The sequence below is a fragment of the Eschrichtius robustus genome, chromosome 9 (genome assembly GCF_028021215.1).
Source record: "Eschrichtius robustus isolate mEscRob2 chromosome 9, mEscRob2.pri, whole genome shotgun sequence".
Lineage (NCBI taxonomy): Eukaryota > Metazoa > Chordata > Mammalia > Artiodactyla > Eschrichtiidae > Eschrichtius > Eschrichtius robustus.
Window position 1 is genome coordinate 42,389,243 of NC_090832.1, and position 15,497 is coordinate 42,404,739.

The 15,497-nt window shown below is 35.4% G+C and overlaps 1 protein-coding gene across 3 annotated transcripts in view; it reads left to right on the plus strand.

Annotated features, from left to right (window-relative positions):
• MAN1A1 (mannosidase alpha class 1A member 1) overlaps positions 1-15,497 on the plus strand; it is a 168,920-nt gene that overhangs the window by 54,784 nt on the left and 98,639 nt on the right. For all 3 annotated transcript variants that reach the window (XM_068551129.1, XM_068551131.1, XM_068551130.1), the window contains one exon: positions 5,441-5,521. In XM_068551129.1, coding sequence (XP_068407230.1) covers positions 5,441-5,521 — 81 coding nt within the window. The remainder of the gene's footprint in view (positions 1-5,440; positions 5,522-15,497) is intronic.

Below are 15,497 nucleotides of genomic sequence, written 5' to 3' on the forward strand. Positions count from 1 at the left end.
AAGTATCATGTTTCCACTGGTTCTCAGTAAGGTGAAGCATAGTTACCATATGTTAGTAGCGGAGCAATCGTTACTAAACAGTTATTGCATTGGTTTGTAGTGGGACAGTTGTTATTAATGCTTGCTTGTTCCTCGCTTATAGTTCATTGAGCAGAAAGCTGACAGGAAGTTTGGAGGAATAGCTAGCAAAGAAGTATTCTCTTATCTTAGGGCTCAGAGAAATACTCTTTAAAAAAAAAAAACTCTAATAATTGGAACCAAACACTGAGAAGAGAATTAAGATATTTCTGAAAATGAAAGTTCTTTTCCAAGAAGTGTTTTTCAATTTAATGCAATCAATCAGACCTGCCCTGCTGTGTGGAATCATAAGTTAAGAATTAAGGAGAATTCCTTAAACGTGATGCAGGTTTGATTCTAAATAATTATCATAAGGCCTGAAGGTGCAAAGAAACAATGTATCTATTCTTCAAGGAAAGTCTGCACCTCTGTAGTTCTGCAGTCAAAAACTGTGGCTGAATCTGTTCTCCAACCTAAATTTGTTATTCAAATGGTCAAGCCCATTATTTCACTTACTAAAATCTACTAAAATCTATCATTTTATAGATAATTTTGGTAAATAAGTTGCTTATGAAAAATACAACCTAATTTCTCTGAGTTATTTAAAATACTATCTTGTAAGAGGTTGATCTCTTAGGCACTCAGGTTGAAACAGGGATTTTGAAGTGTTCACTTTCCCTCTTGTCTGGATATGGTTAGATTCTTCATGCCTGTGAGCTCCTGATCTGTTTACTTGAAGGACACCTTTCCCAGTAGAGAGACGGAAGATAACGTGAAGGATGGGGGCAGGGAGCCATACAAAATGGTTTATTGCATTAAACTTTTTTCCATTTTAGCAAGCTTTATCACTTTATCTCATAATTTTACATATACGTATAGTAAGCCAGAGGACAGCAATACTAAGGAAAGGGATAAACTTAAGGTGGAAATTATCAGTCTAAGACACCTAAGGCAATATGAGAGATAAGTAGTGAAGCCTAGTTTTTCCATGATTTCACCTCTTGATTTTACATGTAAACTTAATTATACCATATATTTTATTAAATTTATGTATGATTCTGGTTAAGTGTGTTCTTTGATTCAAAGGCTGTTGGTAGAGGAAACTCAAAGTGAAAGAGCAGTTTCTCCAGTCTACATGGTTTTGTGGGTAGGCCTTAAGCCAAAAATATCCACCTTCTACTTGCTCATCAGTTGTGATATTAACTAGCAGGTGCGTGCAGTTTAAACGAAGACTGGATCTGCTTCTCAAACTGGTGCTCACATACAGCTATGTACTAGAAGCCATGGACCACATGGGGCATATTCCTGGAATGTGACCTTACTTAAAGATTTAAGGGATTTAATCTCATTTAAAACAAACACAGATTGAAGGAGACTACAGAATCTACATTGTTAAGATAAATACAAAAGATTTTAGTGTTGCAGGCTGTTTGGAGCTTCCCTCCTTTACATACTGTTCTCTGCCTGCCCTAACCCCTCTCCTGTCATTAGGGTAAGTCACTGGAAAAGTTTTAGAACATCTTAAAAAACGCTGCATGAATGTTAATAGAATGCATATCTTCATTTAGATTTAATAAGTTTATTTTAATGGAAATCAGAGTCAGAAGTTTATAAAATTGACCTCAAACCCTCAGATTGTAGAAGTTCACTTTTGAAAACCCAGATATCGTATAAATTAAATCAAGCCCTAAAGGAAGCTTGGTCAGGACACTGTATTTCAAAAGAGGATTTGAAACCTGACTCCCATGAGAGTCAGAGAAGGTGTATCAGTCTGCATTCTAGTATTTAGAAGATTGTGATTCTGGAGTTTCTGATTTTCCAAGATCCCCTGAGGAAGCTAGGCCTTATTTGTTTACTTAAGCTGAGCTTTTGTGGAGTGGTAATGGCACTTATTTTACTGAGTACTTTACCTGTGGCAGGCATTGTGCATGGTGCTTTACATTCATGGACTTGGTAGCGCCTTGTAAGAAATGCACTGTCCCTTTTTACAAATGAGAAAACCAAGGCTCAGAGAGAATATGTGACTTGCCTGGGATCTTGCACTCAGTGGGCTCCTGAACCAACCTTCAGTCCCAGGTCTTTCTGACTCTAAGGTAGTGTTTTGATAGTCTGCTGCCCCCAGTCTAGCCAGCCAATTTATGTTTTTATCTTCTTAGTGTTTTTCATCAAAGGATCTGTAAAGAGTGACCTAAAGTGTATAAATTTCAGTCTTCTGACCTAAAACATAATATAACCCAAAATGTTAAGAGCTCTCAAATTAAGGTTTCTAAATGATTTAGATATAACTTTGAAAAAAAAAAGTAGAAAAAATTATATGCTGGGAATTCAAATGTAATTTTGGTTTTCAAAAGAAGGTAGGTATGATGACTATTGAATACAACTAATGGTGATATGACATCCTGAGCGAGATCTTTAAAGACAAGAACACAAGTATCTGGGAACCTGTATGGATTCACTAACAAGCCAGATTTGCTTCTTGGATAGGCTCACCAAACTGTTAGGTCCGAGAAATTCAAAAGACAGAGCACTGACCTTGAGCGTGGCACTTTGCAAAACCGTCTCTCAATATCTTACAGACAGCGGAACATAAATAGAGTTTAGGTTCTAGAATACATTGCTGGATCAATAACTGGTTGTACCCAGTAGGTGACTGATGTCTTGCTGAAGATGTATTTATGATGGTGTTTGACATGGCTCAGTCTTCTACCATGCAATAATTTTCATCAGATGTTTATATAAAAGTCCTGATTGTCCAAAATTTTCATAGGAGGAAAAGAGAATGTATATCAAATGAAGCCAAAGCTAGAATAAGAATATAAAATCATCTTAACAGACTTAAGTAGGCAGAAATGTGGAGGACTATTCTTAGGTTTAAAAACTGAAAAACACAAGTACAAATTGAGAGTGATAGGATTTGAGGGTTTTATTTATTAGATTTTATTATTAGACATTGTTACCTTTAGACATAAGAAGTATAGCTGTGTGAGCCAAAACAAATTAATGATTTGCTTCCTCTTTCCTTATCAGTAATTTTGTGGAATATTAAAGCTTTTACCAATATTTATGTAATACTCATTCAGAGTAATACACATCACAGATAAATTGTTCCCATGTAAAGTACTTTAATCAAATTGTATTAGGTGCATACTACAAATTATGAAATACAATTGAACGAACTCACCAGAGTCTTATATTATGATGCTTTTGCCTAACTCTGGCCTAGTATGTGTCTCTCCCAAGTAATATTCATGACCTTCCTTTTGCAAGAAATTTTTTGAAAATTTTTTTTAACTTAAACAATTATTTAGCTTTAATTTGTTAGATCCTTATACCTTTTTAGAGAGAGCATGTGGAAATTAAAGAAAATATACCTCTTTTTTTCCTTCTGGAATTGTTTTCGCCCACTAAAATGTAGACTCCATGAGTTTGAGGACTTTATGAGTCTTCATTGCCCTGTCCCTAGAACCTAGGACAGTGCCTGACACATAGTAGTTGCTTAATAAATGTTTGTTAAAGGAAATAATGTCTCAGATGATTGTGACTAAGCTCATCTGCTGGATATGTGACTCCATATATTAGTTTGCTGTTAGCCCCTGTGATTTCAGCGAATTGTTTGATACCAAGAAAAAGTGAACAATTACTGGGTAGGCCTAATGAACATGAAAAGAAGCTAACAAAAGCTTGAAGCTGAAACCATACACAAGCCCCTGTGTCCCTATCCTCTGAAGCAAAAGCCTTTTTCTTTAGTCTTCTAGGCGTCCCCTGAGCCTCAAAAGGTTGGCTGAAGAGTTAATGATCAGGAAATATGAAGATGTAGAAACAAAGAATAGCTGTTGGGCCAGGAAACTGGTAACAATTTAGACTATAAATCTGCCACATCGCAGAATCACCGAGCTCCCAGTCCCCTGAAAGATATACATAAAGGCCTGGCACACATTCCTATGTTGTTTTTACAGGAAGCAAGCCCACACCAGATGAAAACTGCTGACCACAAGCACATTAGACCCTAGACCATTTGAAACCAGAAGGTTGATGACGCTTGAAATTTCACCTTGATGCCAACCAATCCGAGAATGGTGCACGAGCTGATCACACACCCTGCAGCCCCTCCCTCACACTGCCTTTAAAACCCCTCCCCTGAAAGCCATCGAGAATTCCGGTCTTTTGAGCACGCGCTGCTCATTCTTGTTGCTTAGTGCCCTGCAGTAAACGTTGTACTCTCCTTTACCACACACAACATGGTGTCAGTAGATTGGCTTTAGTGTGTGTGGGCAAGCGGACCCAAGTTTGGTTCGGAAACAAAGTGTACCTACCATCTATTGTAGGTTAGCTGTGCTAAATTATCTAGTAATAGAATGTAGGACAGATCCATGTAGTAGTCAAATATTGTAAAATAATAGAAGTATTGGCAATAATTACTAATTACATGCCACAATTATATGACCATTAATAAAGATACTTGATGCATTATCATGTGAGGTGATATAGGAGTCAGGATAACAGAGCCCTAGACCAGGAATCGGAGTAGTCAAGTTTAAATCCTGATTCAACCACTTATTAGTTGTCTGACCTTAAAAAAGTCATAGTAACTGCTGTAAATCTCAGTTTCTCCATTTGTAAAATGGATGTAAGAATAGCAATTATTTCACACGGTTGATATAGGACTAAATGACATATTCCATGTAGAGATTAGCACAGGATATAGAGCTTTGTAAATAATAATAAAAGCAAGCTATTATTGATATATATAAGAGCTGTTTTAACAAGGTACAACATATATTATTATAATCTCCTTTATGCAAAGATGAAATTTCTTCTCAGAGAAATGTGATCATCCCAGACCACAGACAGAAAATTTGGGAACCAGCACTAGAACCCAAGTCACTCCAACTTCAAATCCTATTTGCATTCTAGCTGTGCTACTTTAAAATGATGTGGGAAGAATTCTAGAATAATGTTGAACTACCAGCAAAAGTATAAACTACCAGCAAAAGTATAAAGAGTCTGAATGGTCTTTGGGGAAGAAAAACAGGCAAATGAATAAAATAAAAGAACACAGAATAGAAAAGTAGAATGTCCTGGGCCTGTCGCATCTGCACAAAGAATATTGAGTATTGTATCTAGTGTTGAATAGAGGGAGGAAATAACTTCATTTTATAAATATTTTTATAATTGTTATTTTAAGAGTCAAAATTATTTATCTATTTACATGTGTTTTGACACTGTTAGAAGACAGGGCTATTCCCTCTTGTGTTTAAATTTCTCTGGGCAAGCATATAGGATTGAACAAAATTTAAATATTTCATGCACTTTATCACGGTGATATTTTTCTCAATTGTGTACTACCATTTATATATGAACCTCCTTTATTTTGTTTCCACAGAATGCTGAAGTTTCTGTTTTTGAAGTAAATATACGCTTTGTCGGTGGACTAATCTCAGCTTACTACCTGTCTGGAGAAGAGGTAAGATGAAAAGTGACATATAAATGGGAATTATGAAGTGTCTTAAAATGATATTCTCCAAGTAAAGTACGCTTTTTGTGGTATCCATTAAATTTTCACGTTTTGACGGGCCTCTAGTATATACCGAATTTCTTATAATATGTACTAATTAAATGAGCACACTGGGAAAGTCTGACAGAGCATGTTGTCAGGAAATGTTAGGCAATGCCTTTAAAAAAGCCTGGCTCCATTATGTTATGTATGGTGTGATTAAAACTACAAATTATGTATGCCTATGGACAAAGTAAAGAGGTTTAGTATAGTGGCAGGTTTGTGGATTTCTTTCTTTAAAAATTATTTTAATGTTAGTATAATATTAGCTTAATAAAAACTTTTTTGAAATAAAGCTTGGCAAGTAGATATAAAAATTAGAGTATTTAAAAAATTGAGGGGGTGAGTTAGATACTCAGCTTCCCAGTTAGAAGTCCTGTAGGCCAGTAACCCTACATAAAGTGCTTTGCAGCTCCTCCTAGGTTGGGGCTTAATTAATTATTGCTGCTCAGAACAAAGAAGGAATTTTTAATTTAGCTGCCTTTTATCGATAGATTAAGAAAGGATTTTTGTATCATGCTCATGAAGAGCACAGATGCTATTTTCCTGAAAGGTTTTGGACAGCTTTATGAATAACAACCTAGGAGTCCACTAAGAGTCATTAGAATGGACCTCACCTTTAATTTCAACAGTGTTAAAAGCTGACATCAGGAAAAAGTCACGTATTTCAATTGCATATCAATCAGATTTGTGTTAGCCTCAGCAATCTGGCTGGGGGGAAGAGTGGATCTTACCTAGTGTACTAGTTCATGTATTTCTATGCTCCTTCAAACAAATTTAAGCAGAGCAATATACGCTTAATGAGAAAGACTGCTTTACTTTGTTTCTGTCTCTCAGATGCTTTCCTAGTCATAACGAAACAGCCTGTACAATCTTAACATTCTCCTTCTTTTTAGGTTTTATGCTACCATAGAGATTTTCAAAGTATATAGATGGCTTCTATATTCCCCTGTATCTGTCCTGTTTGTGATAAACCCTGTTCTTCATTATCCCTCTTCTTCCCTTTTTCCAGTCGCAGATAACTTCATTTGTTCATTTTGGTATAGGATGTTCTAAACGCTGAGCCTGGGAATCCATATTTTTAAAAATTCATAGTTAAAATTAATTACTGTTTTTTTACTAAAGAAGTTTTTGCTTTTAGAATATATGTCTTTGAGTATCCAGTGCCTGTGTATTCTCATTGTTTTTGACGTGACATACTTAGGATGACCTTGGTTTTAACTTCCTTCATCATTTCTGTGGCTTGAGACAATTTGGAGGAAATAAGGACTTCTTCATTGTATCTGGGCTCAGATGGGGTAATGGAGCATGCAAAGAGAAACAATTATGTATTTCTTCTAAATATGCATCATGCAGATTAGGATACTTTTTTACTCAGTGTCTTAAGTTTATATGGCTGTGTTTGTTTCTATATGTGTGTATGCTTACTAGAGACATATATGTTTATATACTGATATAAATATAATACAGATATAGCTTGCCTACAGATAAAATCATCTGCCTAAGACATTGTAAGGATATTTTTAAATTCTATACTTAGCTAACTTTAGTCAGCAAAGGACTACAAAGAACACCTCCATTGAAAATAATTATTCTTTTAGTATATATGCTTTATCCTTATCCCTGTGCAAAACATTCATTGTGTTAATTATATCTATATTTTCTGTATTTTAATTTTATGATAAAAGTTACCGTAGGTATTTCCTTTCTTATATATCAATACTTTTCTTTGTTTCTATAGAATCCATTTTAATTTTAGTTCTTAAAGATTCATCTTCTCAGCATAGTTTTTGCTAACTATTCCCTAAACATTAGACAGTTGGGTTGTTTCCAATATTCCTATATTTTGAATAACGTAGCTATAATCAGCCAATAAATATATTTATCCTCTAAAGTGGGATTGCCAAGTGAGAAGCGATTAGTATAAGACTGTTTTACCATCATCTCCTGTTTCTTCCTCCCAATTATTACCTCATCACTGACGGTTGCCTTTCATTTGACCAATGCACTCAGGAGAATTAGCTGTCAGGAATGTGATCAAGGAAAATTATTTTACCCTAAGTCTGAGCTTGATCTATTTGTCTCCATATCAAAATGAAAAATTGGGCATTCATTTAATAGAAAGAACATCAACATGGCCACATTATGGATTAGTTGGTTTTAGATTGTTGATAAAGTTCTATGCTACACAGTCTTTTATAGATCAAGGTATTACTAAGATAGTCTAGGAAAATTCATCTTCTTAAATTATCTCGTAGAGGGACTACTAAATCACCATAATTTAACATTCTCATTTCATCGCTGAGGCTCAGGAGTATTCTGAGAACATCTTATAAATCACCATCAGAAGTATATAGGCCCACATTGATGTAAGTTCAAGATTCTTAAATTTATGTTACAAAAACAGAAGAGGAAATACCACTGACTTGTGTTACCTGCTTCAGGAAAATTACAATTAGAAACACTGAACAATAATCGAGAATGTCAATGGACCTCTAAACCTACGAAAAGAACAATAGGAACATGAAATACCTGTTGACATATACTTTGATTACAGGGACATATTCAAAAACTTGAAATGCCCTAGCTCAGTTGAACTATTTTGTAGTATTATTTTTTTTTAAAAAGCCGAGCCACAAGATTTCCAGAGTCTATATAAGAAATGCAGATAACCACGAGAATTACAAACGGATGGGATAAAAATAAGATGAATACCAAATACTAAATGATCAGTAATAAAAATAAATAAAAGAGATAGCATTGCTCTATTATAAGCTCAATGGAAACTAAAGTCCTCATTGGAGACAGTAAATAGCAGCATCTAGAATATCATTACCCAAATTATGTTCTACAGACCACTAGTTTCTTCAGATATGGCAGGATAAATCTGTATCTGTATACATACTAAAAATAAATTTGGAAAAAGTTACATCCTATATTCTTTCTTAGAAATTCACAATTCACAGAAAAAGAAACTAATTTTACTTATCCCTGTATTTCCATACTTACTTAACTATAACCCCCCTCTTTTTTTTTTTTTTTTTTAATGTAACATCTGCTAACACTGAGTTACAAACATTGTTTCCCAGAACAAATTTTGGGAAATATTACTGTAGAGTAAGAGTAACCAAAGCAAAAGTGATATTGAAAATTGGCAAATGCAAAACAAGACATTTCAAGAGAAGATGGTACACGTAGAAAATAGCATGTATGACTATACCACATATTATTATTTGTTTTACAACAGAAATCAGTGGCTGTATTGAGCAGAAAGTAAACTTAGTGGGATATAGTGATGCCACAGACTCATAGAGAAGGCTGAAGAAATTGGAACTAGCACTCTCAAGTTGCCACAGAGGCTCTCTATGGCTCAACAATCTCTCTGAGTCACCCTAGAATTAATAAACATGCACTAATTTTTTCCTTCCCTTGTCAAGACACAAAGTTCCAGAAGAAAGAGGTCAATTGGCAGTTTTATTTAATGTGGTCCCTTAAGGATCTTAGGAAATGAAAGAGAGGATATGATAAAAAGTCTTCCACAGGGTTTGAATTCAGTATCCCATGAGGACCAAGTATAGATAATTCCTGAATAGGAAATTGAAGGCCCTATTGGAAGGGTAGGAAGAAAAGATGTTTGGGAGTCAAAAAAAAGACATAATTCCACTATGATGAATAAGGGTGTCAGAGGAAATAGACAAGCTGTATGGAAACTGATAATTTAATAAAATACTACTTAGGAAAGCTTTTCCTGATTTGAAAAACTACTTTATTCTGTAAATTGAGAGAGAACATTTAGAACTGACAAGGTATTTAATCCTCGAAGGAAACATTCAAGTAATATGTTTTAAGTATGTGAACTAGAAAAAGTCAACTCATCAAAGCTAAAAAGATTGAAGAATGAGCTTTCAGTGAATAAAGGCAACAAGGGCATCTGATCCAAGACTGGGGAAACACATATAATAGATTTTTACATTAGATCAGTTTACTCTGCCAAGGTAGCCTTCATTCTGAAGGCAGCAAAAGAACGTTTTCCCAAATTAACCAAAAAAATCCACTGCTCCAGACACACCAGTACAAAAGATTGCCGAAGGACTTACTGAAAAAGAGAAGTAGCTAATACCTCTAATTTTAAAAATATCAAGGGGGAAAACATAACGGAAGGGGGTAGGATTGTGGAGTGGGGAGGAGAGAAATAAGATTGAGAATGTGAGTGTAGTGGTAGAAAGATCTGTTTTTCTCTCATAATAGGATTCAGGCATTTGGGGTGCCAGACATCAATTTTGTAGAGTTTAGTGATGATCCTTATATATACTTTAGATATTAATTTACTGTTTAGCATTCATTATTGAAACTTTTATAAAATAAAGGAATATGGTAAACTGAATAGGTAATATTTTCATTTTAAAAGGTTTAACTTAGCAAAATGATATTAGATTACAGTAATTTTGCTTAAATTTGTAATTGTTTCCATGGTTAATGAGTTAAATTGTCTCATGTTGAATATTTTATTAAGATTGGAAGTTTATTTTGTACTTTAAAAGGGATTTAGGAGTACATGGAATCGATTCTGAAATAATGTACACTTTCGTCAAATGAAAATGCTACCTTTTTTTGGCCTGCATTGAATTACAGAAGTCATACCTACTCCGTAATTCAGGTTTTCTATGTGTCTCACTCTGTACAAAGCTCTATCCTGTATTTATAATTGTTTTTAGAAGCACAGAAGTTTTATTAGCCATAAGAACTTTATCTCAGTAATTCATGAAAGCAGTTCTACAGTTTGCCAAGAATTTCAGCTCCAAAACCTATTCACGGCTAAGGTGTAAATGGCAGAAGCTGGTATAGATTTGCATCTGATTGATAAATGTGGTAGACCAAATGAGAGGGCTTGGCACCTAAAGGAGAGGGAAACTCAGAAAATTAACTTGTTTCTTAATGAAATATGTGTATCCCTTTTAGTTTAGCACAGTACTTTGCATATAGTAAGTGGACTACAAATTCATATCAGTGAGAATAGACCTATTATGATGAAGTAACAACCTCAAACTCTCAATGGTTTAAGACAATACGCCCTACACACTCTTTGTGTTTTGCCCATGCTGCGTGCTCTGCCCACGACTCTGCTTCTCATCATCCTCCCTCCAGAGCCCAGACTGGTGCAGCAGCTGCCATCTGAGTCATTTCTGTTTGCCAAGGCAGGAGGCAGGGTGTTGAGGTGGCAAAAGAAAACCTGGAAAATCACACACTGGCTTTTAAAAATGTCTATCAAAAAGACACCTGTTAACTTGAGCTCTCATCTTATTGGCGAAAGCAAGTCACATGGTCACTGTAACTTAAAGGGTTGTGGGACAGGATGCAATGTTACCACCACATGCCTGGGAGTAAATAGTGTTACTGACTGCCACAGTAGCCACTGATATGGGTTAAACTGTATAGCCTTCCCAGCTGCCAGGAGAAGCAGAAGATAGGAATTTGTGAAAAGAGGGGAATTTTTTCAAGGGTCCCCAAACTGGAATTAGTCTGCACCACAAGGAAAAGACTTCCATCCTGTGGCCCTAGGTTAGTAAGTAGAGAGTCATGCCTTGGGATAGGAGAACATATTCACTGACTTGTCAAGTAAAAGGCTACTCTTCTAGCACTTGTCTACAAAATTCTGTTTCTGCAAGAAACATCACCTATTCTAGACTTCTCCTCTAACCTTCCAAATTTCAAACAGTAAAGTTGAGAAACCCAGGTAAACTATGCTATAAAAAAGGAATGCCTGTCATCAGTACTGCAGTTGTCTAGTGGGGGAGCTAATCATTGCTCTTTGGCAGCACCGTGCTGTGTTGATCAGACCTTGTGGACCTGGTGCCTTTCCTCCAACCACTTTCTCTTTGATTTAAGTGTTTGCTCAGGCCAGGAACTTGTTGTTTTGCAAAACCTAATGTAAAAGATGAGGTAATATGTTTATATTTAGATTTATGGTGAATCATTTCATAATTTACAATGTCTGTTAAAACCAATACTTAAATCATTTTTATTGTCTGAATCATATTGGCATAGATTTCTAATACTAAATTTGTGTGTGTATGTATGTGTGTGATTTAAACAAAAGCTGTACTTTTCTAGTAATATTTCTGTATATTTTTTTTCTTTGAAATTATTGCAGTGTCCTTTAGGAAGGTATCATGAGGTACCTATAGCAAGGAATTTAAAATTTAATGGGACTAGTAGAAAATTCCTGAGAATTGTGATAATTTACCATCTGGTAAGTTCATTTACTTAGTGGATCAGCATATGCTTATTGAATACCTGCACTGAAGCACTGACTGCACTTGGTGGTGCAGAAACAATGAACAAGAGAAACAGTCTCCACTGACAAATATTGATTCATTTAGATGTTATAACAACCCTGTAAAGTAGGAGTAGATATTGTTTTTATCCTCATTTTACATAGGGAAAAACAGAGCACTGAGTGTTAAGTAACTTACCCAAGGGCATACAAAGAAGCAGAGCTGGCCTTCAAAGTTGGACAGTCTAGCTGCAAGACAGCAAGTAGCAACCAGACATTAGGGATCTCAAACATAGAAGATAGAAGTAGGCTATAGGCTTGAACTTGTGAGTCATCAACAGCTAAATGATAATAGAAGGGATAGAAGGGAATGGGGCTGCTGAGAATGCATATAGATTGAAAAAAGGGAGGCTTAACATTTAGGCTTTGGTGAGAGGAAGGAGCTAGAAAAGGAGAGTAAGAAGTGGTAATCCCAGAAGTAAGAGGAAAACCAATAAATGTGATTATCACAGAAGCAAAGGGAAAATAGTATTTTGAAAAATGAGGAAGTATTCAGTTGTGTCAAAGGTTGCTGCTAGGGCAAGATGTTTAAGGACTGAAAATATCTTTGGACGTAGCAATATGGAGGTCACAGATGACTTTACTGAAAGTACTTTTAATAGAATAATAGCATATAATCCAAATTGTTTTTGATTGAAGAGGAGAAGGTCTTTTAGAAGGTAGGGGAGGGTAGGATTCAGAGGACAGATAGCCTTAGGGAGTGGTCCCTCCTCCACTGCAGTATGAGAGAGTAGAGGAGAAAATGGGCACACATGTCAGTGACTTGGTAGATTTAGTGGCAAAGATATGAGATGTTTGCTATGCGATGGCCCCTGTTAACTGTATGAAGAAACATCAGACAAGGACATCTGCTGAGGTTCACGGGGAGAGAATAGACATTTCAGATGAGTGTGTATAATTTGAAATTGTCATTCTAGAGAGGGTTGTGACTAGAGATACATGGTAGAATTTCTGGACAGTATCTACATGGGTGACCATGAATTCATGGTGGCATCAATCTTCAGGTGTATGATATTTCTTTATCCAGTAGTGCTCAGCAGTTCAGACACAAGCATGGAGAAGGTAGTTGGTTTGTTTTCCTTGAGTTTTGCTAGACAGATGAGACAGAGACACCAAAAGCATGGATTTTATGGTATTGGCAAAAAATTTCATTAAAATTATAGACCATAAAGTCCAAGAATGAGTATAAGACAGTATGAAAAAAAAACAGGTGAGCAATGGTTAGAGAGAAAATGGACTGGTTAAATTGCCTGATGTTTAGTTGAAGTAGGATAGTAGAAGTAGCAGTAATTTAGCAGATGACTAGAAGCTCTGGAAGTTAAGGCTATATAGTGGAATGTATGAATAAGAGATTTAAAAAATAGGAAAGTCTTGAATGATGTCATAATCCAGGATAACATCACAAGACTGAGTGATTAAGGAGGGATTTTGCCAGAAGCTATCTGCATAGCTTACTGTGCAATATATTTTAATTGAAAAAAAAAAAAATTGGTCTTAAAAAAAAAAACTTTCAAGCATCAGTGAACTTATTTTTAAATTTGCTAAGATATAAACACTTTACATAATATTCATAAATCCATATGAACATATGTACGGAACAAAGGTTGCTGCTTAAACAAAAAAGAGAAAAATATTCATGCAGTATGAAATTTAAATATATGATTGTTGAACAAACATTCATGACTCTAGAGCCTTAAGAAGTCAGTACGGATGATTAGAGTTGGCAGTAGAAATGTAAACAAAATGCATATTAACTAATTAGATTAAATGCAACTATGTACCTATGCAGAGCTGTTTCTTTTAAGCTATAACTAGATGAAATTGTATCTACAATAAATTTAGTAAATTTGATGGTAGTAATGTGAATTTGTTCTGAATTCCCTTTAGTCCGTTCAAGCTGCTGTATGCTATAGTAGAATACCATAGACTGGGTGGTTTATAAACAATGAACATTTATTTCTCATAGTTATGGAGGCTGGGAAATCCAAGATTAAGGTGCCAGAAGATTTGGTGTCTCATGAGGGCCAGTTTCTTGTTTCATAGATGTCCATCTTTTCTATATGTCCTCACATGGCAGAAGGGGTGAGAGAGCTCTCTAGGGTATCTTTTATAAAGGCACTAATTTCATTCATGGGAGCTCCACCCTCATGACCTAAACACCTCAGAAAGCCTCCACCTCCAAATTATTATCACATTGGGGATTAGCATTTCACATATGAATTTTGGGAGGACAGAAACATTCAGTCTATAGTAGGTGCCTTCTAAAGTATGTCGTCTAAAGATTTCATTTACAAAGCTTTCTTGTGTTACCATTTTATGATGTAGATTTATAGTTTATGTATTTCTTTAAAGTTTGTTTCTTTAAAATGTTTTAGAAGATAATTCATTGACAAATCTTAGGGTTAACTATTCTAGTAACTTAAGCCATTTCTGATACATTATGAAGTGTTTCTCCAAGAGAGATCTGCTGATATATCTGGATACACAACCATTAGTTTTGCATTTGGAAGTTCATCTTATAATTTAGCTGGAAATTCTTTTACATTGATAATAAAGTGGACCTAAGCCTTGAGGGTAATGTTTGTTTTTAACTTAATAATTGATCTTTATTTTAATTTGACGTATCCCATTCCTCTGAAGCAGTACAAATACTGAGTAATTCCAGGGTCCTGCAAAATGAGGAAATCCAAGAGGTTTAATGATATGGGCATAGAACACAAGAACTTTTTCACAGCTCTTTATTATAAACACTTTTGTTTTTCATTCATGCCATTAGCTAGAAGGTTAGGGTTAGACCAGATAAGCAAAAGAGATTGTCACGTTTGTCTTATAAGTCCCATTTGGTTGATGCATTTATTTGTTTAATCTTATTTTAACAGATATTTTTAAGTTCTTCATATAATAATCGCCACAATTGCTCTAATTTATAAATTGCTGCTAACTTCTGTGTTTCAATTCTTATAGCTAACTTGGTATTAAAATTATTAAATAGTGGCTTCTTACTTTAGTCTTCTGTCATGCACTTCCTCTAGTCAGGTAGAAAGTAGACTTATTATTCAATTTAGATTTAACTATTAATTCAAATAACAACCGTAGCATGTGTGTTGAGTTTTGGTTTTTTTTAATACCTTTATTGGAGTATAATTGCTTTACAATGTTGTGTTCGTTTCTGCTGTACAACAAACAAAGTGAATCAGCTATATGTATACATATATCCCCATATCCCCTCCCTCTTAAGCCTCCCTCCCACCCTCCCTATCCCACCCCTCTAGGTCGTCACAAAGCATCGAGTGGATCTCCCTGTGCTATGCAGCAGCTTTCCGCTAGCCATCCACTTTACATTTCGTAGTGTATATATGTCAATGCTACTCTTTCATTTCATCCCAGTTTCCCCTTCCCCCACTGTGTCCTCAAGTCTGTTCTCTACGTCTGCGTCTTTATTCCTGCCCTGCCACTAGGTTCATCAGTACCATTCTTTTAGATTCCATATGTGTGCGTTAGCATACGGTATTTGTTTTCCTCTTTCTGACTTCACTCTGTATGACAGTGTGT